Raw genomic sequence first — 27,035 nt, forward strand, 5'->3', positions numbered from 1 at the left:
CTGTAGTTTACTTTCCTCGCAGTCCATCAGGGCGGTGTAATCTGAAGTCCCAGCGCTTCAGGGGCCTCTGAAAACTTGGACGGAATCCCCCTAATGGGAAGGAAAGACTTCCCAGAAGTAGGTTTGAGAAATTCATGAATCACAACTCTACAAAACTATTAATAGCTGCTTGGACTGATAAAAGAGAGAGAGAGAGAAATATTGGTTCCAGTTGCTTTCCTGCCTCTGTTTGCTTGTATGGGCTCATTTGCTGGCACAGTCTCCTGCCTTGCCCAGGACAATCTGGCTGGAGGAGAGAATGCAGCAATAAACAGGACTTTCTTACACAAACACACATTCACACACACACACACACACACACACGGGGGGGGGGGAGAAAGAGAGGGAGAGAATGAATGAGAGAGAATGAAAAAGAGAATGAAAGAAAGGGAATGAAAGAGAGAATGAGAGAGAGAATGAAAGAGAATGAAAGAATGAAAGAGATAGAGAATGAAAGAGAGAGAAAGAGAATGAAAGAGAATGAGACAGAGAATGAAACAGGAGAATGAAAGAGAGAAAGGGAATGAAAGAGAGAATGAGAGAGAGAATGAAACAGAATGAAAGAGATAGAGAATGAAAGAGAATGAAAAAGAGAGAAAGAGAATGAAAGAGAGAATAAAAGAAAGAAAGAATGAGAGAGAGAATGAAACAGGAGAATGAAAGAGAATGAAAGAGAGAGAAAGAGAATGAAAGAGAGGAGAATGAGAGAGAGAGAATGAGGGAGACAGAATGGAAGAGAGAGAGAGAATGAAAGAGAGAGAGAATGAGAGAGTGAGGGAGACAGAGAGAATGAGAGAGAAAGAGAATGAAAGAGAGAAGGTGATATAAAAATACCGTTAAGTATTTTATTAAGATGCTAGTTGTAAAGGCAGGAGTGAAGGTACCCTGGAGTAGCTAGTCTTGCTATAATCTAAGTCCTCGACTTACCACCACAACTGAGCAGCAAATCTGCATTGCTAAGCAAGACAGTTGTTAAGTGAATTAGGCCCCATTTTACAACCCTCCTTACCACAGGTGTTAAGTGAATCACCGCAGCTGTTAAGTCAGGGACACGGTTCTTAAGTGAATCTGGCTTCCCTGTTGGCTTTGCTTGCCAGAAGGTCGCAAAACGTGATCACGTGACCCCCGAGTCACCTCAACCATCCCGCCTACCTGCCACTTGCCCAGCATCTGAATTTTGGTCACGTGATCATGGGGATGCTACGATGAGTCACTTTTGTTTCCAGTGCCGTCGTAACTTTGAACGGTCGCTAAAAGAACTGTTGTAAGTCGAGGACTGCTTGCAACGGGGTGGAGGGAGGGATGGGAAGAGAATCCCAGGCCCTCAAGGGTCTTCCCAAGGGGGGGGGGGTCTGCTGTTGATTGGTTGACTCGACCTAATCCAATGCAAATGCTTCCTTCTTGCAGCTGATTCGTTGCCATCAGTCCCGGGGCGGAGCTTGTGGCGATAACATTCAGTCCTACACAGCCACAGTCATCAGCGCAGCCAAAGTGAGTTTTATTAATAGCCATTTCCGTGGCCGACATGGCAATGTACTTTTTTTAATTTAAAAGTAGTTTTTATCCTGACGTCCATTTCAGGGTTGTTGTACAGGTAGACCTCAACTTACGACCCCAATGGAACCCAAAATTTGCTGCTAAGTGAGACATTTGCTGAGTTGTGCTCCATTTTACGACCTTTCTCGCTACAGTTGTTAAGTGAATCACCGCAGTTGATAAGTGAGTGACCCGGTCGTTAAACGAATCTGGCTTCCCCATTGACTCTGCTTGTCAGAAGGTCGCACGAGGGGATAACGTGACCCTGGGACACTGCAACCGTCATAAATAGGAATCTTTTTGCCAAGCATCCGAATTTTGATCACATGATTATGGGATGCTGGAAAGGTTACAACTGTGGAAAAAAGTCCCTTTTTTCAGGATGGTTGTAACCTTGAACTGTTGTAAGTCGAGGACTACCTGTCTAGCCAAAAGCATTTATTTCAGTTGTATAACTCCATTTCCCCCAAAAAGAGATACAGGCCAAAATAAGAAAACGACAATATTTTGTTTTATTAATTAATTATTTATTTATTAATTAAACTTTTATACCGCCCTTCTCCCGAAGGACTCAGGGCGGTGTACAGCCTTCATTTAAAACAATTAATATACATATTAAAATAACAATTAAAAAGCTTATTCAATAAAAGGCCGAAATTAAAACCGTCCAATTGACCATATAAAATACCCAGTAAAATTACAATTAAATATTTAAAATTTAAAATTTAGAATTTAAAAATCAGGCCAGTCCCGCTTGAATAAATAGATAAGTTTTCAGTTCCCGACGAAAGGTCCGAAGGTCAGGCAATTGGCGTAAACCGGGGGGAAGTTCGTTCCAGAGGGTAGGTGCTCCCACAGAGAAGGACCTTCCCCTGGGGGCCGCCAGCCGACACTGCTTGGCGGACGGCACCCTGAGAAGACCCTCTCTGTGAGAGCGTACGGGTCGGCGGGAGGCATGTGGAAACAGCAGGCGGTCCCGTAAGTACCCGGGCCCTAAGCCATGGAGCGCTTTGAAGGTGGTAACCAAAACCCTGAAGCGCACCCGGAAGACCACAGGTAGCCAGTGCAGACTGCGCAGGAGTGGTGTTACCCGGGAGCAACGTGGTGCTCCCTCGATCACCCGCGCAGCTGCATTCTGGACTAACTGAAGTCTCCGAGTACACTTCAGGGGTAGCCCCATGTAGAGAGCATTGCAATAATCCAGTCGAGAAGTGACGAGAGCATGAGTGACCGTGCATAAGGCATCCCGGTCGAGAAAGGGGCGCAACTGGCGGACCAGGCGAACCTGGTAAAAAGCTCTCCTGGAGACAGCCGTCAAGTATCTTCAAACGACAGCCGTCCATCCAGGAGAACGCCCAAGTTGCGCACCCTTTCCGTTGGGGCCAGTGACTCGCCCCCAACAGTCAGCTGCGGTTGCAGCTGACTGTACCGGGATGCCGGCATCCACAGCCACTCCGTCTTGGATGGATTGAGTCTGAGTCTGTTTCAGTATTTTGTTACAATAAAATACAAAAAAAAAATCAAACAATTAAATCTGACAAATTAAAACGACATTAAAAAGACATTTTCACCTGGAAAAAAAAAGGTGGGGGGCTAGGAACTTAAATGCAGCCGTGCTTTTTATAAAACAGGAGCAGAATTTCTATCTAATCCAACATTCACTCCCAAAATGGTTATCCAGAAAACCCACAGGCACGATAGGAGCCCAGCACCGACAGAGCCGGTGGTCAGGAATGATCAAGGCTGAAACATCTGGTGGGCCAACATTTTGACATAAATATAAATGTGAATGAAGAAATATATATTTTCACAGCATGAGGACATATGCCTTTTTTTGGGTTTTTTTTTAAAATCATGTTTCTGAATGTGGAAATCCTATGGAAAACATCTGGGTAAGATTAAAGAGTAAAAAGTGGTACCTTTGCGGGCATCAGCTGCAGGCCACCTACCCAGATAGAAGACGTGGCCGATGGCTTTTAAAATCTTAACTCCAATGCAGGTAGTCCTTGATTTACGACCACAATGGAGCCCAAAATGTATGTTGCTAAGCAAGTCAAGTGAATTTTGCCCCATTTTATCACCTTTTTCTTGCCAGAGTTCTTAAGTGAATCGCTGCAGTTGTTAAGTTAGTAACATGGTTGGTAAGTGAATTTGGCTTTCCCATTGACTTTGCTTGACAGAAGGTGTGATCACAGGACCCCAGGGACACTGCAACGGTCATAAATACAAGTCAGTTGCCAAGCATCTGAATTTTGATCACGGCATCATGATGCAGTGGTCATCAGTCACTTTTTCAGTGCTATTATAACTTCAATTTCAGAATCTGTTTAATGTCAGCCTTCCAAGTAACGCACCCATAGAAAGCAGAACTCTGCGGCAGGTAGATTCCTCAAAGAACAAATTTATTGGGTACATCATATTGGCACAACTGGTGAGAACCGACTCTGAAATTTCCCGCTGTTTTCACCTAATTAAAAGAGAAAATCTTTCCCCTTTTCCCTCCAAGTCATCAGTCACATGGTCCAATCAAGGTTACTGACCAGTTCCTTGGTTACTTCGCTCCTCCTTTCCCAGCCACCAGTTGGAATGACCTTGGTTCCCACAGGAAAACTTTTTGTTTTGACTTCAAAACCCCAGTTAACTATTTCCCTCCCTCTCCCGTTTAGTGGCAACCCTGAAACCTCAAAGAGGGCCCCAGCCAGGTTCGCTTCAGGATTGACATTGAGCGGTCACTAAATGAATGGTTGTTAGTCATGAACTGCCTGTAGACAAAGAGACTAGAACTCACAGTCTCCCAGTTTCTAGGCCAAACTGGATTTCTTCGAGGGCCAGATCAACATTGTCGTTCTCCACGGGCTGGGGTGTGTGTGAGATGGGATGGATGCCTCCTGCAGCACCCTGCTGGCCCAAATGGGGTACAGGGGGGCTGTGGGGGCCCCCCATGGCCTCTTTTTGGCCTGAACGGCCTCCTGCAGTACTTTACCGGCCAAAACGGGGTGTGGGGGGGCATGCAGATTCTTCATGTTCACCCTCCATGGCCTCCAGCAGCACTCTGCCATCCAGAAATGGGCCCTTTGGACTCCTCCCGTTTTGGCCAGCATAGGCACCGCAGGCTGGTTCTTTGATATTTCCAGGCCAGCCCCGCGGGCCAGATATAAGCATCCCGCCGGCCGGATCCAGCCCCCGGGCCTTAAGTTTGCCACCCCTGTTCTAGGCTGATTCTTTAACCACTACACGCCATTGCCTTGGTAGCAGCTTTTTTCTTCTTCTCTTCAAGGCCATTTCCTCTTCCCTCTGGTAGGAAAATGTGAGACATAGATCCATAATTCAGGAATTCTCTTCTGGGGTTGGCCATCTGTCGGCTATCTTTCGCTGGATTTTTGAACTTGACGAAAGGGTTAGTTTAGGTGACCGTCCCTTCCAGCTCCTGCGTTCTAAATTTATATTTGTAAATTCAGTTAAACACGGGAAACATTGTCATTTAGCTGCAAAATGCATCCCTTTCTGGGTTTCTGCAGCCGTGCTTATTATAACGTCATCAGTTTCTCACTTTCTGGGTGAAGATACGGTGGTTTGCAAGAAAGGAATTGAAAAGTTGAAGTTTTCAATTGGTGGGGTTTGACCAGGTTCTTCAAAACAACCCACAGAAAAAGGCAGAGAATGTGCCATTTCCTTAGAATAAACAAGCAACATTTTGAAAAGGGGGGAAAAAAAATGTGTATCCCATAATGATGACTATGGATGCCAACCAATCTTCTGTTCAATGTGTGGCAAAATCACAGGTTTTGTATCGGTCAAGACAAATATGGATCAGTGTGTGTATTCCTTCGGGGTGTGTGTGTGTGTGTGTGTGTGTAGAGTACGGAACCGTGTTACACAATTCGTTTGGTCAACTTTAATGCAAAACAAAATACATACATTTCCTTAATTTCATGAATTCCAGCACATTCTCATTCTTCTTCTTACAATTTAAAAGGTAGCCTTTCCATTTCTGGATGTGTATTTCTGCTTAAATAGAGATCATTTAAAATATTCATCCGGTGAAATGCACCTTGATGGTTGAGTGGGTTTTCTGCTGCAGATGTTAAAGAGACATACTTGTATGGTAGTTAATTAATATTTAGCATGTCCCCTTTTCCCAAGTCCTACAGCAAACAAATTGAGGGGAGAAAGGACGTTTTGGGCATTCTGAAACTTTGGTGTGCTTTCGAAGTACAAGGCATGGTAAATAGGGCCAAATAGTGTTTGGTTTAGTGGCTAAGGCAGCAGATTAGAAACTGGGAAACTGCGAGTTCTAGTGCTGCCTTAGGCATGAAAGCCAGCTGGGTGACTTTGGGCCAATCGCCAAGAGACTGCGAGTTCTAGTTCTGCCTTAGGCATGAAAGCCAGCTGGGTGACGTTGGGCCAATCGCCAAGAGACTGCGAGTTCTAGTTCTGCCTTAGGCATGAAAGCCAGCTGGGTGACGTTGGGCCAATCGCCAAGAGACTGCGAGTTCTAGTTCTGCCTTAGGCATGAAAGCCAGCTGGGTGACGTTGGGCCAATCGCCAAGAGACTGCGAGTTCTAGTTCTGCCTTAGGCGTGAAAGCCAGCTGGGTGACTTTGGGCCAGTCGCCAAGAGACTCCGAGTTCTAGTTCTGCCTAAGGTGTGAAAGCCAGCTGGGTGACGTTGGGCCAATCGCCAAGAGACTGCGAATTCTAGTTCTGCCTTAGGCGTGAAAGCCAGCTGGGTGACTTTGGGCCAGTCGCCAAGAGACTCCGAGTTCTAGTTCTGCCTAAGGTGTGAAAGCCAGCTGGGTGACTTTGGGCCAGTCGCCAGGAGACTGCGAGTTCTAGTTCTGCCTTAGGCGTGAAAGCCAGCTGGGTGACTTTGGGCCAGTCGCCAGGAGACTGCGAGTTCTAGTTCTGCCTTAGGCGTGAAAGCCAGCTGGGTGACTTTGGGCCAATCGCCAGGAGACTGCGAGTTCTAGTTCTGCCTTAGGCGTGAAAGCCAGCTGGGTGATTTGGGGACAATTGCTGGGAGACAGGGAGTTCTAGTCCCTCCTTAAGCCTGAAAGGTGGGTGAGCTGGGGCCAGTCACTCTCAGCCTTACTCATCTTATGTTGTTGTGGGGAAAACAGGAGGAGGAAGGAGTATTGTATGGGTTCTCCTGCCTTAATGTCATAAGTTGGGCACTTTTATTAATTGAAAGTAGAAAAAGCTGTCTGAATCTGGTACCTAGGCAACACCGTGTCTTTGCTGCTTTTAACAAATTCTCTGGCGAAGTTTTCTGTAGCCACTGAAGTAGTCAACAGTACAGGTGGTCCTCAACTTACAACCCCAATTGAGCCTCAAGTTTAGGTTGCTAAGTGAGAAATTTGTTAAGTGAGTTTTGCCTTATTTTACAAGTTTTCATGCCACATTTGTTAAGTGAATCACTCCGGGGTTTAACTTAGTAACATGATTGTTAAGTGAATCTGGCTTCTCCCTTGGCTTTGCTTGCCAGAAGGTCGCAAAAGGGGATCACGCGACCCCCACCCCCCCAGGACATAGCAGCCGTCATAAATGTGAGTCAGTTGTCAAGCATTCAAATGTAAATCACACAGCCGTGGTCCTAAGTATGAAAAACGGTCCTACGTTTTTATTGTAACTTTGAACGGTCCCTAAGCGAACTGTTGTAAGTTGAGGACGACCTGTAGATGCAGATTTTCAAGAAAAGATTGTACAACTATTTATCCGGGATAATATAAAGCTTCCCGTAGGGGGGGTTGGACTAGAAGATCTCCAAGGTCCCTTCCAGCTCTATGATTCTAATGAACAATAAGGCTGATATTCAGGATTTTCACAGCTCTCCCCACAATCTCCCCCCCTAAAGAATGTACTTTTGACACCACCAGACACAAATTTAAACGCCCGGACTTCCTCACCCACAGTAACACTGATACTTTTTCCGTTCTTTTTTTTTTTTTTCCTTTCCTTTCCTTTTCTTTCTTTTTTTCTTTTGGAGTCCTTTAAGCCCCAAAAGTGGGACAAGTCACTTTTAAAAAACCGTAGGCCAAAAAAAGCAGGCATCTGTTTTCTCTTGTTACCTGATAACTCCGTAATGAGTCCTAACAGCTTATGTGAGAGCAGGGCCATTAGCACTAATGGCCGGAGGAGACAGCTGATATGGCACGGGAAAGGTTAAAAGATTACCGAAGGAAAAAAAATTCACAAATATGCTTACCGCAGAAAGGAAAACGAGCGGCATGGCAGTTTCGGGCTTGATATTTACGGGCTAATGGATTGGAATCGGCTTTTCTGATGTCTCTCTTTTTGGCCGTCTTGCCTTCCTCTTCTGCTTGCAGGGCAGGGCGGTCAGGGGTGGTAATTGCTTAGATAAGCACCCCCGCCTTTTATTTTTTGAAACCTCGGCAGTTGTTCCCTCACGCTGGGGCCAGGTTGGCTTACCTTGCGTGCGTCCGAGCGGGAATCTCAGAAGGACCACAAAACCACCACATCTGGACAAACGTTTTGGCGGCTAGAGTCGGAGAGGGAGCGTCTAACTTTGATGAAAAGAAGGACATGATAGCAGTCTTCCAGTATCTCGGGGGTTGCCACAAAGAAGAGGGGATTGACTTATTCTGAAACGGCATAGGGCAGTGATGGCTAACCGTTTTGCCATCACGTGCCAGGAGTTGGGGGGGGAGGGTCCCACGCACACGTGCTCACACCCATAATTCTATGTGCCCCACCCCATTAATTCCCATGCGACCCCCCTCTCCCCCCACGCTCCTGGCACATGATGGCACGGTGGGCCCCGTAGGCTGGTTTTTCTCTCTCCCCAGACCCCAGAGCCTTTCTAGGAGCTTGGGGAGGGTGAAAACGCCCAGTGAAGAGGGCGAAAACTCCCCAATGAAGAGAAGAACTAGGGTGACATGATAGCATCTTCCAGTATTTAAGGGGCTGCTCCAAAGAAGAGGGAGTCAAGCTATTCTCCAAAGCGCCTGAAGGCAGAACAAGGAGCAACGGATGGAAACTCATCAAGGAGAGAAGCAACCTGGAACTAAGGAGAGCAATTAACCAAAGGAACGGACTTGCCTCCCGAGTTGTAAATGCTCCAACATTGGAAGTTTTTAAGAAGAGATTGGACGATCATTTGTCTGAAGTGGTAAAGAGTTTTCAACCTGAAGAGTTTCCAGCCTTTTCTTTTCATTTGAAGAAGTCTGTAAAAATTAACCTAGGAGGACTATAATCTGTTTAATCAGTCCAGGTTTTAGACAGGAACTGGTTGCATGTGGAAGACATATTCAACACAGGTCGCCTTCGACATACATCCATTCATTTAGTGACCATTCAAAGTTATAATGGCATTGGAAAAAGTGACTTACGACCGTTTATTACACTTGAAACCATTGCAGCATCCCCATGATCACATGATTTGGATTTTTGGCAACTGGCTCATGTTTACCACGGTTGCAATCATGATCACTTTTTGCGAATGAGCGAAGTCAATGAGGAAGCCAGAGTCACTTAACCGTGTTACTAACTTGACAATTGCGGTGATTTGCTTAATAGCTGTGGCAAAAAAGGCCATAAAATGGGGCAAGATTCACTTAACAACTGTTGCAAAGGAAATGTTGGGCTCAATTGTGGTTGTAAGTCAAGGACTACCTGTATAGATGTGCAGTTGAGGATATAAGGCAGGAATTGATGAGAATCTTTTATTGGTGGGTTGTATTAATTATCCAAGTGAGTTCAGGTGATCTTTACAGTCCTCAGAAGACTCGTTCAGGGATCTGATTTACACTTTCTATTTACCTTTTTACTCCAATTTTATTTATATATATATATAAAAAGAACTGTTAAATAGCCCTGGGTCAGGGCAATAACCACAATCTGAACACTCCCCCTTGAATTACTGCACTTTAGGGAAATCTATATTTGCTCCATCTTTAGTAAGTTCTGATCTGCCATCTTTGCCGTTTAGCCAAATGTGGTTAAGAAATGGCAGTTCCTAATTGCTTGCTGGAATTGGTCCTAATTGTGCCGCATTCAAAGCTGAAGCCCGAATTAAAAGGTTCACCGGTAAGTTGACCCAGGACAGTTTTTGTGGATTAAAGGAGAGAGCAACCTGCTTTTGAATGACTCAATTAAGTAAGCATTTAGAATAGAATTAGAGTTAGAATTAGAGTTAGAGTAGAGTAGAGTAGAGTAGAATAGAATAGAATAGAATAGAATAGAATAGAATAGAATAGAATAGAATAGAATAGAATATTGAGTAGAGTAGAGTAGAACAGAACAGAATAGAATAACAGAGTTGGAAGGGACCTTGGAGGTCTTCTAGCCCAACCCCCTGCTTAGGCATTTGTCTATATAAAGGTAAAGGTTCCCCTCGCACATATGTGCTAGTTGTTCCCGACTCTAGGGGGCGGTGCTCATCTCCGTTTCAAAGCCGAAGAGCCAGCGCTGTCCAAAGACGTCTCCATGGTCATGTGGCCGGCATGACTCAACGCCAAAGGCGCAAGGAACGTGTTACTTTCCCACCAAAGGTGGTCCCTATTTTTTCTACTTGCATTTTTTACGTGCTTTCGAAACTGCTAGGTTGGCAGAAGCTGGAACAAGTCACGGGAGCTCACCCCGTGACACGGCAGCACTAGGGATTCGAACCGCTGAGCTGCCGACCTTTCGATCGACAAGCTCAACGTCCTAGCCCCTGAGCCACCGCGTCCCCTTTTTTGTCTATATATTTCTGCTATTTTTGCTTCTAATTCATGCTAGTTATCAGCATTCCAACAACCTCCTCATTGTAATTCCGAACTCCGAGACAAAGTCCATCAAAGTAAGATTTTATTTGAGAAGTCATAATTGGCACATCTGGGGGAAAATCTGAAATCCTGCGTTTTCCCCAGTGACCATTCACATCACTTCAGGGGTGGGTTCTACTTACCTTTACTACCGGTTCGCTTCGTGCCCGCACACGTGCGCTCGTTGCCATCGTGCCATTGCTCGTTACCAGTTGCCAAGTTTCTGCACATGCACAGATCACTTTTTTTTTTTTTTTTGCAAAAATTTTTTATTTTTCCATAATAATTCCCACAATTTGACCAGTGTACAATACAATCACTTATCCAACAATCAGTCCTATACTCAAATTATACTCAGTCAGGGCTGCTCGACTGCCACTCCCTCCTTTAATCCTTTCTTCCCTTCTCATCCTTCTTAAACTTCCCCCACCACCTTCTCCTCGCTTTCCTACTTCCCCTCCTCTTTCCCACTTCTCACTACCATCCTTTCTAACCCTCTATCCTCCTCCTCCTATCCTTTCTTCTCCTCCTTCTTTCCTCCCTACCCACCTACCTACCTACTTTCTTCCTTCTTTACTCCTCTTTCCTTACCCTTTCCCTTCGGGAGTGTTTGCCGAGCAGTCCCGACATTACACCATTCCAACTTGTTTAATTCTACCATTATTCCTGTACAATGGCAACCAATCAATTTATAGACTTCCCCTTCCCCGCCTCCATCCCCCGAGACTTCCCAGAACAGAATACAGGGTATTGTAACTAACAAACATAATCTAAAATATAACATAAAACATATTCCATTTCACACCATCACACTATCAATTCCCTTCTTTCTTAAACTAATACATAATAATTCCTAACTTCACTCAAAAACTAATTGATATTTTTAATCTGATACTTATTTTGGATATAATCAATCCACTTCCTCCATTCCAATATATATTTTTCTTGTGTACAGTCTTTCAAGTAGGCAGAAATTTTTGCCATTTCTGCTAAATTTGATACTTTACTAATCCATTATGCACAGATCACTTTTGATGACATTCGGGTCAGTGGGCGGAGCCTCCTGCCGGTTTTACTACCGGTTCTATCGAACCGGTCCAAACCAGGGGCAACCCACCACTGCATCACATGGCCCAATCATTCCCTTGTCTCAGCTGCCGACAAACTTGGGTCACTCCCTTCCAGGTGCCAGCAGCCCGACCTTGATCTCATGTAAAAGAATGTCGTTATGATATACTCCCTTCGCTACGCTCCCGTTCCCGCTGTGGCAGCCCTGTAAGATGAATCCAGGGCTGACGCTAGTATCGTTAAGAATATAAGAGAAGGAATAGGAAGTCCTTGGTTTACGACCACAATTGAGCCCAATATTTCTGTTGTTAAGTGAGACATTTGGTAAATGAGTTTTGCCCCATATTATGACCTTTTTTTGCCACAGTTGTTAAGTGAATCTGTTGTGTTTGCGCCCCCCGAGCTGGCCCTGCTGCCAGAAAGTGACTTGGACAGTGAGGGGGAACGGCTGTCAGGACTTACCTCGGGAGCACCGGCTTCCCTGGCTCAGCTCCAGGAGCCAGAAGCAGGCCAGGTGAAAGAGATAATGAGGTCTCCTTCCCCTGACTCTTTCCCCCCCCCAGGCCACACCTGCAGACCCTGCTGATGGCAATCAGGCTTGGTTGAACCCTAGGTTTTGTAGGCAGGAGAGGAGGGAACAATAGAAGCAAGGGTGGGGCAGGCCTAGGAAGTGCTGAGTCATGGAGCCACACCTCACAGGGTATAAAAGGCAGCGAGAGCTGCTGTGTCTCTTTGTTAACAGGCAAATCCACTGATTAAGAGCTGAAGTTTGTTTCTGGGTGACTCACTAACGTCGTGGAAGATAACGGAGGCTCTTGGCAGACGCTGGCTATTCTGCTGCCAGAGCTGATAGTGCCGGCTAATTAAGCCATCACTTGGACGGAGGCGAGGGAGGACAGAACAGAATCACTGCAGTTGATAAGTTAGTAACCCCATTCTTAAGTGAATCTGGCTTCCCCATTGACTTTGCTTTGAATTTTGATCGCCTGACCGTGGGGATGCTGAAAAAGTCGTAACTGTGAAAAAATGGTCATATGTTTTGTTTGTTTTGTTTTGTTTTGTTTACATTTATACCCCGCCCTTCTCCGAAGACTCAGGGCGGCTTACAGTGTATAAGGCAATAGTCTCATTCTATTTGTATATTTTTACAAAGTCAACTTATTGCCCCCCCCCCAACAATCTGGGTCCTCATTTTACCTACCTTATAAAGGATGGAAGGCTGAGTCAACCTTGGGCCGGGCTCGAACCTGCAGTAATTGCAGGCTACTGTGTTCTTAATAACAGGCTTTACCAGCGTGAACGGCCACTAAATAGCCTTGTTAGAAGTTGAGGACTACCCATATTGTAAGGGGCCACTCCATCATCTTTTTAAAAGTCTGAATCTGCCCAAATTTTCTCATCGCGTTGATTGCTTCAGTTAAACGTTCTGGCTGCCAAGCAACTGTATATTTGTGGCTGCTATAAATACTATGAAGTCAATAAAAAAAAAAATGGATAATTTGAATTTCAGCTAATAATTCCAAAATGGTATCTATCTGGAAACTTTGACAGTGGAAGCAAGCATGTTTAAGTGTAATCAATTGCTCTCAGCCGTTTTATTTATATATTTCATTTTTGACAAATCCATGAAGGTCAGGCCGGTTTATAGACTACAACAGGCAAGCAGGGGTGGGCTGCTGCCAGATGTAACAAGTGGCTCAGCCGGAGCCAAAAATATGAGCGTGTGCCTTCTGCACATATGCGCAGCATCAAAAAACCAGTGATTATACAGGGCTGATAGTGTCAGGGCAGGTGGGCGGGGCCGGCCGCTGGTCGGAACTACCAGTTCGCCTGAACCAGTCTGAACCGGCAGCAATCCATCACTGCAGGCAGTTGAATTATGATCACACTATAATAGCCATGATAACAAACCTTCATTTCATGTCAAGAGGTATCTGACAGTTGAAGAATTAAAAGCATCCTTTTTTTTTTTTATTTGCATTTATATCCCGTCCTTCTCCGGAGACTCAGGGTGGCTAACACTATGTTAGCAATAGTCTTCATTCTATTTGTATACAAAGTCAACTTATTGCCCCCAACAATCTGGGTCCTCATTTTACCTACCTTATAAAGGATGGAAGGTTGAGTCAACCTTGGGCCTGGTGGGACTAGAACCTGCAATAATTGCAGGCAGCTGCTGTTAATAACAGACTGCATTAGCAGCCTGAGCCACAGAGGCCCCTTGAAAAGCTGTCAAAAGTTTGCAGAATATAAAACATTCCTCTAGATCAGTGGTAGTCAACCTGGTCCCTACCGCCCACTAGTGGGCATTCCAGCTTTCATGGTGGCGGTAGGGGTTTCGTCCAATACTGAGGCACTTTCCTTTTTTTTAATTTAATTGACTTTTTTAAAAAAATTCATAGCATTATTTAAAAATTTTCATTAGGTTTTCATAAGATTCTCCATGACAATTTAAATTTTTGAAAATATACTATTTGTATCACCCACGCATAAGTTTAGTTCACGTTACGTAAGTGAAATTAATAGTGTGACCACAAACAAAAGAGCCTCGTCCCAGAATAGCTCGCGCATCTCCCCTCGAACTGGTGGGTGGTTAGAAAATTTTACTACTAACAGAGATACCAAAGTGGGCGGTAGGTATAAAAAGGTTGACTCCCCCTGCTGTAGATCAGTTAATAGGATCCCCAAACATTAACAATATATAATGTGTTGATATGCAGCTGATGGGTAAGCTAAAACCATTGAAATTAGTGGGTAGCCAATGCAGTACCATGGCTCTATACAGGTAGTCCTCAACATTTATGTTGCTAAGGGAGACAGTTGTTAAGTGAGTTTTGCCCCATTTTATAACCTTTCTTGCCATTGTTGTGAAATGAATCACTGCAGCTGTTAAATTAGCAACACAATTGTTAAGTGAATCTGACTTCCCCACTGACTTGACTTTTGTGTTAGAAGGTCACAAAAGATGATCACATGACCCCGGCGCACGTTATAAATATGAACCAGTTACCAAGCATCCAAATTTTGAACACACATGACCATGAGGATGCATTAGCTCATGTTTTTGTCCCCTTTCGTCGCTGTGTGAGTTGCACTGAACTCATCTGAAAACTCCAGCGTAAGAAAAAACAAAAATCAAAACAAAATTAGGTTCCCGAATGCCCTTTGGTGTGCTTGTATGCCTCCGGTAACAAGGCGTCTCGTATCTGCATTAATAAATTAAACAGAGCTCTTTCCAAACCTTCTGGTTTTTTTTTATTTGCATTTATATCCCGCCCTTCTCCGAAGACTCAGGGCGGCTTACACTGTGTTAAGCAATAGTCTTCATCCATTTGTTTATTATATACAAAGTCAGCTTAATTGCCCCCAACAATCTGGGTCCTCATTTTACCTACCTTATAAAGGATGGAAGGCTGAGTCAACCTTGGGTCTGGTGGGACTTGAACTTGCAGTAATTGCAAGCAGCTGTGTTAATAACAGATAGACTTAGTCTGCTGAGCCACCAGTCTGCTGGTGGCTCAGTCTGCTGTTTGATTATATCATCCCTCTATGCAAAATTTGCTGTGCGTTTATAAGGCAGTCCTGTCGCCAGCACCTCCTTATCACGACAGGCAATTGACAGACGTTTGTTTAATCGCTGGGGTGTGTGTGTGTGATAAAATGGTAGTGATTAATGAGTGGTAAAACAATAATGGTATAGTTTGGGTGTGTATGCATAGGTGTGTAGGAAAGATCTTTTTTTGCCATCTCTGGGGATCAATTCTGTGGGAGGGTGGTTGACCAATTGGTCAAGCTGACTGAGGAGGGGGGATTCCTTGGGTACTCGGGCATTGGGATGAAGTCCATGCCACTTACTACTTTGAACGGAGTTAGTCCCTCTTCCAGGGCCTCTGGTGGCTGAGCAGACTAAGTCTGTCTGTTATTAACACAGCTGCTTGCAATTACTGCAAGTTCAAGTCCCACCAGGCCCAAGGTTGACTCAGCCTTCCATCCTTTATAAGGTAGGTAAAATGAGGACCCAGATTGTTGGGGGCAGTAAAAGTTGACTTTGTATATAATATACAAATGGATGAAGACTATTGCTTAACTTAAGCTGCCCTGAGTCTTCAGACAAGGGCGGGATATCAATTCAAATAAAAAAAAGTCCCGTGCTACTGTGAACAGCATTGCTGTACACGGCCTCAGCGAAAGGCAGGAGGTGCGCCCTATTAGACTGCTGATCGTTCACGTATCACCTCAGGTGTTGCTCTACCACGGCGTTCAGTCTCTCTGCCCCCCCATTGGTGCTTGGATGAAAGGCCGAGCTAAGGTCCTGGGACGACCCAATGGACTGCAGGAACTCCTCCAGAACCTAGCTGTGAACTATCTGTCTGAGATAATTATCTGTCTGAGATAATTCTTCATGGTACTCCATGCAGGCGGTAGATGTGCTTCAGGAGCACTTTGGCCAACTGGTGGGCTGAGGGTATGAAATGTGCCTGTTTGGAGAACAGGTCTATTACAATCCAGCTCACCATGATCCCCCCCCCCCCACTTTTCAGCAACTCCACCAAAAAGTCCATTGCAGTCTCCTCCCATGGTCTCGTTGGCTCTGCTACCAGTTGCAGCAGTCCAGGTTTTTTTTCCTGGTTGTTTCTTTATTGTGGAACAGATGATGCAACTTTTCACATAACTGTCCACATCTTTCTTTACGCCGGGCCACCAGAATTGCCTCCGTGCTAAGTGTAAAGTCTTTAGGAACCGGAAGCGGCCTGTCGGTTTGACCTCGTGGCTCCTCTGGAGGGATTCTGGGACGTAGAGTTTCGTCCCCTTCCATGCTAGATCATCTCTTTTTGTCAAGATGTGTTGATTGTCTCAGAACCAGGGGTCTGCTAGCAGTTCAGTTTTGAGTTTTGTGGTTAGATCACTTGCGGGTTGGTCTTGCTGGTCACGGTGTTGTCGTCTGGTGGTCATTTGGGCAGCTATTTGTGTAGAGGGGACAATGGTGTCTACTGCCTCCTCCCATTCGCATTTGTACTGGGGCATGCAGGAGAGGACGTCAGCTAGAAAGTTCCTCATCCCTGGGATGTGCTTTAGCATGAAGTCGAACCAGTTGAAGTATTGAGGCCAGCGGACTTGTTTGGGTGATAGTTTTCGTGGGGTCCTGAGAGCCTCCAGATTTTTATGGTCAGTCCAGACTTTGAACGGCCTCTGCCCCCCTTGCAGCAGATGGTCGGTCCCCACCCAATATATATTATATATTCGGGCAACTTTTATTGTCCACACAGAGCCAGCAATCTTGTTAAGGCCCAGGATTCATATACGGCATTCTGAAATACCGGATACTCCCCCTAATCCACATACAGACAGGAGGTTGAACAACTAACCTCGTGGTGCGACTGGAACAATGTGGAACTGAACACACTCAAAACCGTAGAAATGGTGGTAGATTTTAGGAGAAACCCTCCCATACTTCCACCTGTTACAATACTAGACAACACAGTATCAACAGTAAAGACCTTCAAATTTCTAGTTCTACCATATCGTAAGATCTAAAATGAACACCTAACATCAAAAACGTCATCAAAAAAGGACAACAAAGAATGGTCTTTCTGCGCCAACTCAGGAAGCTCAAACTGCCCAAGGAGCTGCTGATCCAGTTCTACAGAGGAATTATTGAGTCTGTCATTTGCACCTCTAGAACTGTCTGGTTTGGTTCTGCAACCCAACAAGACAGACACAGACTTCAGAGGATTATTAGAACTGCAGTGAAAACAATTACTACCAACCTGCCTTCCATTGAGGACTGTATTCTGCATGAGTCAAAAAGGGGGCTGTGAAAATATCTACAGACCCCTCGCATCCTGGACATAAACTGTTTCAACTCCTACCCTCAAAACAACACTATAGACAGTGGTGGGATTCAGCCAGTTCGCACCACTTCGGGAGAACCGGTTGTTAACTTTCTGAGCAGTTTGGTGAACTGGTTGTTGGAAGAAATCATTAGGGCAGAGAATCAGTTGTTAAATTATTTGAATCCCACCACTGCCTATAGAGCACTGCACACCAGAACAACTAGACACAAGAACAATTTTTTCCCCGAAGGCCATCACTCTGCTAAACAAATAATTCCCTCAACACTGTCAAACTATTCACTAAATCTGCACTACTATTAATCTTCTCATCGTTCCCATCACCAATCTCTTTCCACTTATGACTGTATGACTGTAACTTTGTTGCTTGTATCCTTATTTTATATTGATATTGATTGTTTCCTGATTGCTTATTTCTACCCTATAATTATCATTAAATGTTGTACCTTAGAATTCTTGATGAAGGTATCTTTTCTTTTATGTACACTGAGAGCCTATGCACCAAGACGAATTCCTTGTGTGTCCAATCACCCTTGGCCAATAAAAAATTCTATTCTGTTCTAAAAGTAGCCTTCCTTAGATGTTCCATAAAGCAGGGGTCGCCAACCTTGAAGGCTTGTGGACTTCAGTTCCCAGAATTCCCCAGCCAGCCATGCCCTAGCTGCTGTCTACAGCTACTATGGATGGTAATTATAGTGGTTATGACCCGAAAGGAAATCTAAAGGCTAAATAACCAGCAGCAACCAGAAACAGAGAATCAGAGGGCTTTGGTGCTCCCTGAGCTGGGTGGTTTTCTTGCAGACATTTCATTATCCAAATACAGGTAGTCCTCCACTTACAACAGTTCATTTAGTGACTGTTCAAAGTTACAAGGGCGCTGAAAAAAGTGATCATTTTTCATATTACCTTTGCACACACCCCATGTGATCAAAATTCAGACGCTTGGCAGTTGGTTCATACTTACGACGGTTGCAGCGTGCCAGGGTCACGCGATCCCCGTTTGTGACCTTTTGACAAGCAAAGTCAAAGGGCCTCTGGTGGCTCAGACTGCTATGACAGTCTGTTATTAACAGCAGCTGCTTGCAATTACTGCAGGTTCAAGTCCCACCAGGCCCAAGGTTGACTCAGCCTTCCATCCTTTATAAGGTAGGTAAAATGAGGACCCAGATTGTTGGGGGCAATAAGTTGACTTTGTATATAATATACAAATGGATGAAGACTATTGCTAACATAGTGTAAGCTGCCCTGAGTCTTTGGAGAAGGGCGGCATATAAATGCAAATTAAAAAAAAAAAGTCAACGGGGAAGCCCGATTTCCTTCACAACCAGGTTACTAACTGAACTGCCGCGATTCACTTAAGAACTGTAGCAAGAAATGACTTAAAATGGGGGGCAATTCTCCCTTAACAAATTCTCCCTTAACAACAGAAGGGTTGGGCTCCCTCGTGGGTGTAAGTCGAGGACTACCGTATCTGTAGTAAAATCACAAGTGATAGAAGGAAGCGGGGGTTTATATATAGGTGGTTTGCCCTGCCAGGTTTAGGCGTAGTGTTCCTGGATGGATGGATGGATGGATGGATGGATGGATGGATGGATGGATGGATGGATGGATGGATGGATGTGGGGTCCTTGGCGCGCTCTGAGCTTGCTTGTTTTCCTGCAGATGTTTCATGGCCCAGCTAGGTAACATCATCAGGGCTAGAAGGAGGTACAGTTTGCTCTCTGTTGACATACAAGTGGCTTGTCCTGTCACCTCCTCACCAGCAGTCAACACCCGGATAAGGAGAGATTAACACCAACATTAGTACTAGACACTCGAGCTGTCAACAGCAGCCTAATCAAGGAACTCCCACTCCCACTCCCACCAGCCAACACTAGTGTATAAAAGGAGGGCAAATCCCATTCCCTTCTAGCTCTGATGATGATGTCCGTTTGGGTCATGAAACATCTGCAAGAAAACCACCAAACTCAGAGAGCACCAAGGATCTCTCACTTCAGTCGTGAGCTGCTAGTATATATTCTCTTTTATTAGTATACTAGAGAATAAGAGCTTCACCTGACAGTCTCCCTCCCATATTGGGCAGGTAACTCGGACCAAAAAGCGTATTCTGAGCCTTGAACTTTATATGTCAGGTAGGCCTGGATGACTTCTTGAGATCAGTTGTCCAGAAGACTGAAAAGCCTCGGATGATTTCAGAATCCTCCTGTACACGCCACTGCAGTGAAAGGAAGCAATTCCCAGTTTGCTTTCATGCGGTACCTCCTGTTTATTTCGGAGAAATACTCCATCCTTTCTATTTCTGAACAGCTTCCTGTGCCTTGAATAGGGGAGCCAAGGAAGTATACTGCCCGATAAACAATATTAATATTTAAAGCATAACAGTGGAGATACAAAAGCCAGCTGGGGTCGATCCAACCCCTGGCAAAATTTGGCTCTTCGTGAAGAACTGGGAATTGACGCCTAGAAAGCGGTGGGTTGGTTCTAGAGAGGGAGCTCCAGTGTAGAGAGTCCCCAAACAGCTCCTCAGTTAGTAAAATGTTGAACATGAAGCAGTGCCTCCCCATTAAATATGATGGAGCAGGAAGAATGGCCCACACTATTGAACCCATTAGAGAAAGCCATCACGACTATCATGTCAGTTTAAGTCCGGGGCGGGGGTGGTCTCCAAACTTGGGGACTTCAACTCCCAGAATGGCTTTAAGGCTTGGGGACTTCAACTCCCAGAATGGCTGGGGAATTCTGGGGGTTGAAGTCCCGAGGTCTTAAAGTTGCAAGTTTGAGGACACTTGCTTTAAATCAGGGGTCTCCAACCTTGGCAACTGTAAGCAGAGCTGGCTGGGGAATTCTGGGAGTTGAAATGAATCTTTTGTACCCATCGCGACCCCATGGACAACGTTCCTCCAGGCCTTCCTGTCTTCTACCATCCTCTGGAGTCCATTTAAACTCATGCCTACTGCTTCAGTGACTCCATCCAGCCACCTCGTTCTCTGTCATCCCCTTCTTCTTTTGCCCTCCATCTTTCCCAGCATTAGGCTCTTCTCCAGTGAGTCCTTCTTTCTCATTAGGTGGCCAAAGTATTTGAGTTTCATCTTCAGGATCTGGCCTTCTAAAGAGCAGTCAGGGTTGATCTCTTCTAGAACTGACTTGTTTGTTCGCCTTGCAGTCCAAGGGACTCGCAGGAGTCTTCTCCAGCACCAGAGTTCAAAAGCCTCCATTCTTTGGCGCTCAGCCTTTCTTATGGTCCAACCTTCGCAGCCATACATTGCAACTGGGAAAACCAGAGCCTTGATTATGCGCACTTTTGTTGACAGGGTGATGTCTCTGCTTTTTAGTATGCTGTCTAGATTTGCCATAGCTTTCCTCCCCAGGAGCAAGCGTCTTTTAATTTCTTGGCTGCAGTTTTCATCTGCGGTGATCTTGGAGCCCAGGAAAATAAAATCTGTCACTACCTCCATTTCTTCACCATCTATCTGCCAGGAATTGAGAGGGCCAGATACCATGTTTTTAGTTTTCCTAATGTTGAGTTTCAAGCCAACTTTTGCACTCTCCTCCTTCACCCGCATCAAGAGATTCTTTAGTTCCTCTTCGCTTTCTGCCATTAGAGTGGTATCATCTGCATATCTGAGGCTGTTGATATTTCTTCCGGCAATTTGTACCTATAATCAATCCCAAATCCTTCCATCTTTAAAATGGAACATCTTCCTCTCAGTCCAGTTTTCCCATTCTTAAATGTGGGTTTTGTGTATATGGGTTGAGCTTAATTCGAAGTTGAGTCCTTCTCGAACATGCACTTTTCCTCTGGAGGTTGCCGGGCTGCTAGTCCTGGGCCAAACGTCTGATGAGCAGAGCACCTCTGTCCGTCTCTGCCTCGAAGGCCGAAGACAGTCAGTCCCAGTTGCTCTAAAGAGTTGCCCAACCGTTGCCAAGTTCCTCCTGAAGTCTCCTGGGCAAGCGTGGACCAGTGTGGAAGACATCTCCAATCGGGCTGCCTTATTGAGTGATTTACTCAGGCCCAAGAGGCGCCTGGTGCCTGCAATGCAGCCTTTTCGTCACCAGGTCTCCAATCTTTCCGCTTCCATATTTGTTTTAAATCCTTGTCCGGTTGCTATCTCTCTGCTTCCTCCTGCCCCCCCCCCACACCTGTTGTGTCTCATCCGCTTTCACCGCAGCCGGGGCCTTCTTATCTGCTTCCGAACGCTGAGGAATGTCCTAGTATGCCTCCCGGCCCCAGCCCTGGCTCCATGCCCAGACAGGCTGAGGAGGAGGAAGTACCTCCAGCCCCCAGCTCTGGCTCCATGCCCAGGCAAACGGAGCAACTAGACCCCTCCCCCTCCCCCACAGCATGTGAGCCTGAGGGAGGTCAATTACCAACAGCTGCAGACTGGAGTGACCCTCGCTTCAGAAGAATTGATAGGCGGAGGCAACAGAAGGAAGGGAGGGGCAGGCCTGGATAAGTGCTGAGTCATGGAGCCACACCCCATGGCCTATATAAAGGACCTGCTTTCTGGCAGTCTCTGAGTCAGGCAAAGTCTACCTTATCTTGCTGAAATCACTTTCTGGTCTCCTGCCTGCCTTGAGAACTTTGCTAGGACTTTGGTAGAGCTGCAGAAGCACGCCTGATTCAGATTTCCCTGACCCGGCCGTCAGTGGAGGAGTGGGACACGACAACACCTTTCATTTATGGGGTCTTTCTTTTAATCTAAGTGAAATCCTTCAATTGCTTATACAAGAAATCCTTGACTTACGACCATTTTGAATCAATCAGAAGAGAGCTGGAAGGGACCTTGGAGGTCTTCTAGCACAACCCCCCTGCTCAAGCAGGAGACCCTACACCAGTGATGGCTAACCTTTTTGCTGTTGTGTGCCAAAAGCAGGGGGGGAGCGCAGCATGTGTGCCACACCCATAATTCAATGCCTCCGCACCCCGACGCATGTGCGTGTGACACCCCCCACCCCCGTACTCCCATCGCTTTTGGCACACAATGCTAAAAAGGGTTAACGTAGGTCCGTTTTTTGCCTTCCCCAAGCTCCAGAGACTTTCTTGGAGCCTGGGGAGGGCGAAAACGGCCTCCCCCCGCACCGGAGGTCAGAAACGGCCCATTTCCCGACTTCCGGTAGGCCCGGAAGAGCTGAAAATCAGCTGGCTGGCATGCATATGCATGCTGGAGCTGAGCTAGGGCAACACTCACGTGCCCACAGATGCACGGGCGCTATAGGTTTGCCATCGCGGCCCTATACCATTCCAGACAAATGGTTGTCCAATCTCTTCTTAAAAAGGCATCGGAGCACCCACAAATTTCCAGAAGCAACCCATTTCCACTGATCAACCTCCAGTGATGGAGCATCTACAAAGTCTGGAGGCAATTGGTTAATTCTGGAGAACTGGTTAATTATTCTAACTGTCAGTACCAAGTGTGCTATTTTCAAGAGGCAACTGGACTTTCAAGAGGCACTTTTGGGACAACCATGACCTGGATGACTGAGAATCTCCGTAGACTTCTAACTATCAGGATATTCCTCCCTAGTTCCAGGTTGCTTCTCTCCTTGATGAGTTTCCATCCATTGCTTCTCATCCTGCCCTCAGGTGCTTTGGAGGATAGCTTGACTCCCTCCTCTCTGGGGCAGCCCCTCAAATACTGGAACCGCTGCTATCATGTCACCCTTAATTCTCCTTTTCATTAAACTAGACATACCCAATTCCTACAACCGTTCTTCGTTTGCCTTGGCCTCCAATCCCCCCCTCCCATTTTTTTTTGTCCAGATTTATCCCGCTCCCAACTCCAGCCTGGTCCAAATTCAAGTGCACGGAAAGCGGGAGAGGTCCAATCCTCCCCCCCACACCCCATGATCCGGCCCATCGAGGCTGAGATCACGAAGTGTATTTGTCGGATGTGGTGTGTATATGTGTGTGTCTTCTGCTGAGAAGCTGACCGTTTGCCAGTTGTTTAAGGATTCTATTTCTTCCACTTCTGGAGAGAGTTTAAAAGGGCGGCCGGGGGGGTGGGGGGGCCGGGGAGGACAAAACCCAAAGGACAGGATGTGTCTATTGCTAAGAGATGTTAAAAACCCTGCAACCTCTCCTTTGATAAAGGTTTGGCTGGCTCCGACAATGGTTTCTCTCTCTCTCTCTCTCTCTTTCTCTCTCTCTCTCTCTCTCTCTCTCTCTTTCTTTTTAAGTGGTAGCATCTCCATTAGCATTAATGGGGTAAGTACATCAAGCGAGGCATCTCGGAGGTTAATCAGGCTTCCTGGCTGGATCGGTGCCGTCAATAACCGAATGGCGCCTGGTTCTGTTGGCTCGGCCGAGCTTTTCCTGACAACACACCAGCCTGAGTCTTGTGCGTCCGTCATTTCCCCATGAATAATTGAAGGCAACTGCTCGGCTGCTAATTGATGAACACTAATGTGTTTTCTAATCACTGCAGTTTGAGGTTTTAGCACTAAACAACTGGCGGTGGCCATCGATTTGTGGATTCAGCTGCAGGCCCAGGATCTGGTTCCTTCCCCTCCCCCTCCCCCTCCCCCTCCCTCTCTCCCCACAACCTTCCAGTCTGGACATGGAGCTTTGTTGGATGCTACCACTATGCAGGTAGTCCTCGACTTACGACCGCAGTGAACCACACCAAAATTGATGTTGCTAAGTGAGAGGTTGGTTAAGTGAGTTTTGCCCCGTTTTACGACTTTTCTTGCCACGTTTGCTAAGTGAATCTCTGCGGCTCTTCTTTGCGGCAACCTCTCAAATACTGGAAGACTGCTATCGTGTCACCCCCGGCCCTTCTTTTCATTGAACTAGACATCCCCAATTCCTGCAACTTCTTTTTGTTTTAAATATGTTTTAGCCTCCAGTCCCCTAATCATTTTTGTTGTTCTTTTCTCTAGACTAGCCAAACCCAAATCCTGCAACCGTCCTTCATATGTTTTAGTCTCCAAGTCTTCAATCATCATAAACTCAATATACTTAATACTCTTTCCTCTTCCTATTTCTCCCCACCCCACTCGCCAAGAACAATCTGTGAGGTGGGTTGGGCTGAGAGAACGTGATCGGCCCAAAGTCACTCAGCCGGCTTTCATGGCTAAAGCAGGACTAGAACTCCCAGTATTTTGTTTTCTAGATTGGTGCCTTCACCACTAGACCAAACTGTCTCTCTTTATCATGTGCCAGAATCAGTTGGAGGAACTAGAACTCACCATTTCTTGGTGATTGGCCCAAAGTCACTCTTCTGGCTTTCATGCCTGGCAGGTTGAGAAACCATCATCTCCTAGTGATTGGCCCAAGTAACCCAGCTGGCTTTCATGCCTAAGGCAGGACTAGAACTCACAGTCTCCTGATGATTGGCTGAAAGTCATCCAGCCAGCTCTCATGCCTAAGGCAGGACTAGAACTCACTGTCTCCTGGTGATTGGCCCAAACCACTCAGCTGGCTTTCATGCCTAAGGTAGGACTAGAACTCATAGTCTCCTGATGATTGGCTGAAAGTAACCCAGCCAGCTTTCATGCCTAAGGCAGGACTAGAACTCACAGTCTCCTGATGATTGGCCCAAGTCACCCCGCTGGCTTTTGTGCCTAAGATAGAACTAGAACTTACAGTCCCCTGATGATTGGCTGAAAGTCATCCAGCTGACTTTCATGCCTAAGGCAGGACTAGAACTCACCGTCTGGTGATCGACCCAAGTTACCCAGCTGGCTTTCATGACTAAGGCGGAACTGGAACTCAGGGCCTCCCGCTTTCTAGCCTGGTTCCTTAACCACTAGACCAAACTGGAATTACCTCTATCTTCCAACGTAATCCACAGTTCAGAAAGTATTAAATTGCAGGTAGATGTCGATATCTTGATGGAAAATATGAGGAAGGATAACATTTCCATGTGGATTTTTGCAAAGATGTTAATTTTTTTTTTTAAATTAAGATTAATGAGGAAAGGAGATGGAATGCAACAGCAGGAAACGGATTGATTCTTTCCTCCCTGCCTGTATCTTATTGGTTTGTTCTGCGGTATTGACGCTGCAAGCCGCAAGGGAGATCAGCAGGAACAGAGCCTGAAAATGAATTGCCATCTGTAGGCTTGCATTCTGGGTGCTTGAATTGATGAATATGGGAGACGCGACGCCTCCGATTTCCTCCCAATCAAGACATTCTATATTTTGTGAAATGTAGAAATGGAGGTAAATCTAGCAATGTCAGTTTAGCGCAGTGGGTTCTCTCCAGATGTGTCAGGAGCTCCTGCGATCTCTTGCCTTGGCCAACCCTGGTAGGAGCTAAGAGCAGCTGTAGACTCCAAAACTTCTGGATGGCATCAAATCTCCTGTCCCTCTTGTAGCAAATAAATGACAGCATGAAAATGTGAACGGTGAGGAGGGGTCCTTGGTGCTCTCTGAGCTGGGTGGTCTCCTGGAAGATTCTTCATGACCCGAACTAAGTAGCATGTTCAGGACTAGAAGGGAGTGGGCTTTGTAGAGAGAAGGGTGAGGATCTATTGTTCTGTTTCAACTCCTACCCTCAAAACGACGCTATAGAGCACTGCACACCAGAACAACTAGACACAAGAACAGTTTTTTCCCGAAGGCCATCACTCTGCTAAACAAATAATTCCCTCAACATTGTCAAACTATTTACTGAATCTGCACTACTATTAATCTTCTCATTGTTCCCATCACCAATCTCTTTCCATTTATGACTGTATGACTATAACTTGTTGCTGGCAATCCTTATGATTTATATTGATATATTGACCATCAATTGTGTTGTAAATGTTGTACCTTGATGAACGTATCTTTTTTTTTTTTTATGTACACTGAGAGCATATGCACCAAGACAAATTCCTTGTGTGTCCAATCACACTTGGCCAATAAAAATTCTATTCTATTCTATTCTATTCTATTCTATTCTATTCTATTCTATTCTATTCTATTCTATTCTATTCTATTCTATCCATTCTTCTGTCCATCCATCCATCCAGATAAATAGAATCTATCTACATCCATCCATCCATCCATCCGCCCCCCCCATATCTTTTTTTAAAAAAAGTTTTTTATTTTTTATTTTCTTATACACACATTGTAAACGTACGTTTTCTTATTCATAGATAATCATACATATTCTCTCTAAAGAAAGCACAAAAATAAAACATTTTAACTGCGTCTGGAGTTGCTCTTCTACCCTTTCTTTCCCTCCGTTTTAAACAAACCTTCTCCTCCTCTTTTCCCTCCCTCCTCCTTCTCCTTTCCTACCTTCTTCCTCCTCCTCTCCCTCTTCATACCTACTTTCCCACCTCTCACCCACTCCTCTTCTCTTTCCCTCCTTTCTCACCTTCTCTCCTACTCTTAACCCCTAATTTATCTTCCTCTCCTTCTCCTTCCCTCCATCCCTCTCTGTCCTTCATCTCCTCGATCTTACTGCCTCCACCCATCTCTCTCTCTCTCTCTCTCTTTCATATCCATCTATAACCCTCTCTTTAATTATGTATTTAATTATATCTATATCTATCTCTCTATCATCTCTCTCTGTCTGTCTGTCTATCTCTCTCTCCCTCTCTCTCTCTCTATCATCCATCTATCCCTCTCTCTCTAATTATGTATTTAATATCTATGTCTATATCTCTATCATCTCTTTGTCTGTCTGTCTGTCTATCTTTCTATCTGTCTATCTATCCATCCACCCATCCATATCTGTCTGTCTGTCCCTCCTTCCATCCATCCATCCATCTCTGTTGTTTATCCAACCCTCCCTCCCTCTTTCTCTCCACATGCACACTTATATATATGGATAAAGTACAATCC

The 27,035-nt window shown here is 45.5% G+C and overlaps 1 protein-coding gene across 7 annotated transcripts in view; it reads left to right on the top strand.

Moving 5' to 3' along the window:
* BCAS3 (BCAS3 microtubule associated cell migration factor) overlaps window positions 1–27,035 on the top strand; it is an 846,545-nt gene that overhangs the window by 128,341 nt on the left and 691,169 nt on the right. For all 7 annotated transcript variants that reach the window (XM_058164101.1, XM_058164100.1, XM_058164098.1 and 4 more), the window contains one exon: window positions 1,447–1,530. In XM_058164101.1, coding sequence (XP_058020084.1) covers window positions 1,447–1,530 — 84 coding nt within the window. The remainder of the gene's footprint in view (window positions 1–1,446; window positions 1,531–27,035) is intronic.

The sequence above is a fragment of the Ahaetulla prasina genome, chromosome 1 (genome assembly GCF_028640845.1).
Source record: "Ahaetulla prasina isolate Xishuangbanna chromosome 1, ASM2864084v1, whole genome shotgun sequence".
Classification (NCBI taxonomy): Eukaryota; Metazoa; Chordata; class Lepidosauria; order Squamata; family Colubridae; genus Ahaetulla; species Ahaetulla prasina.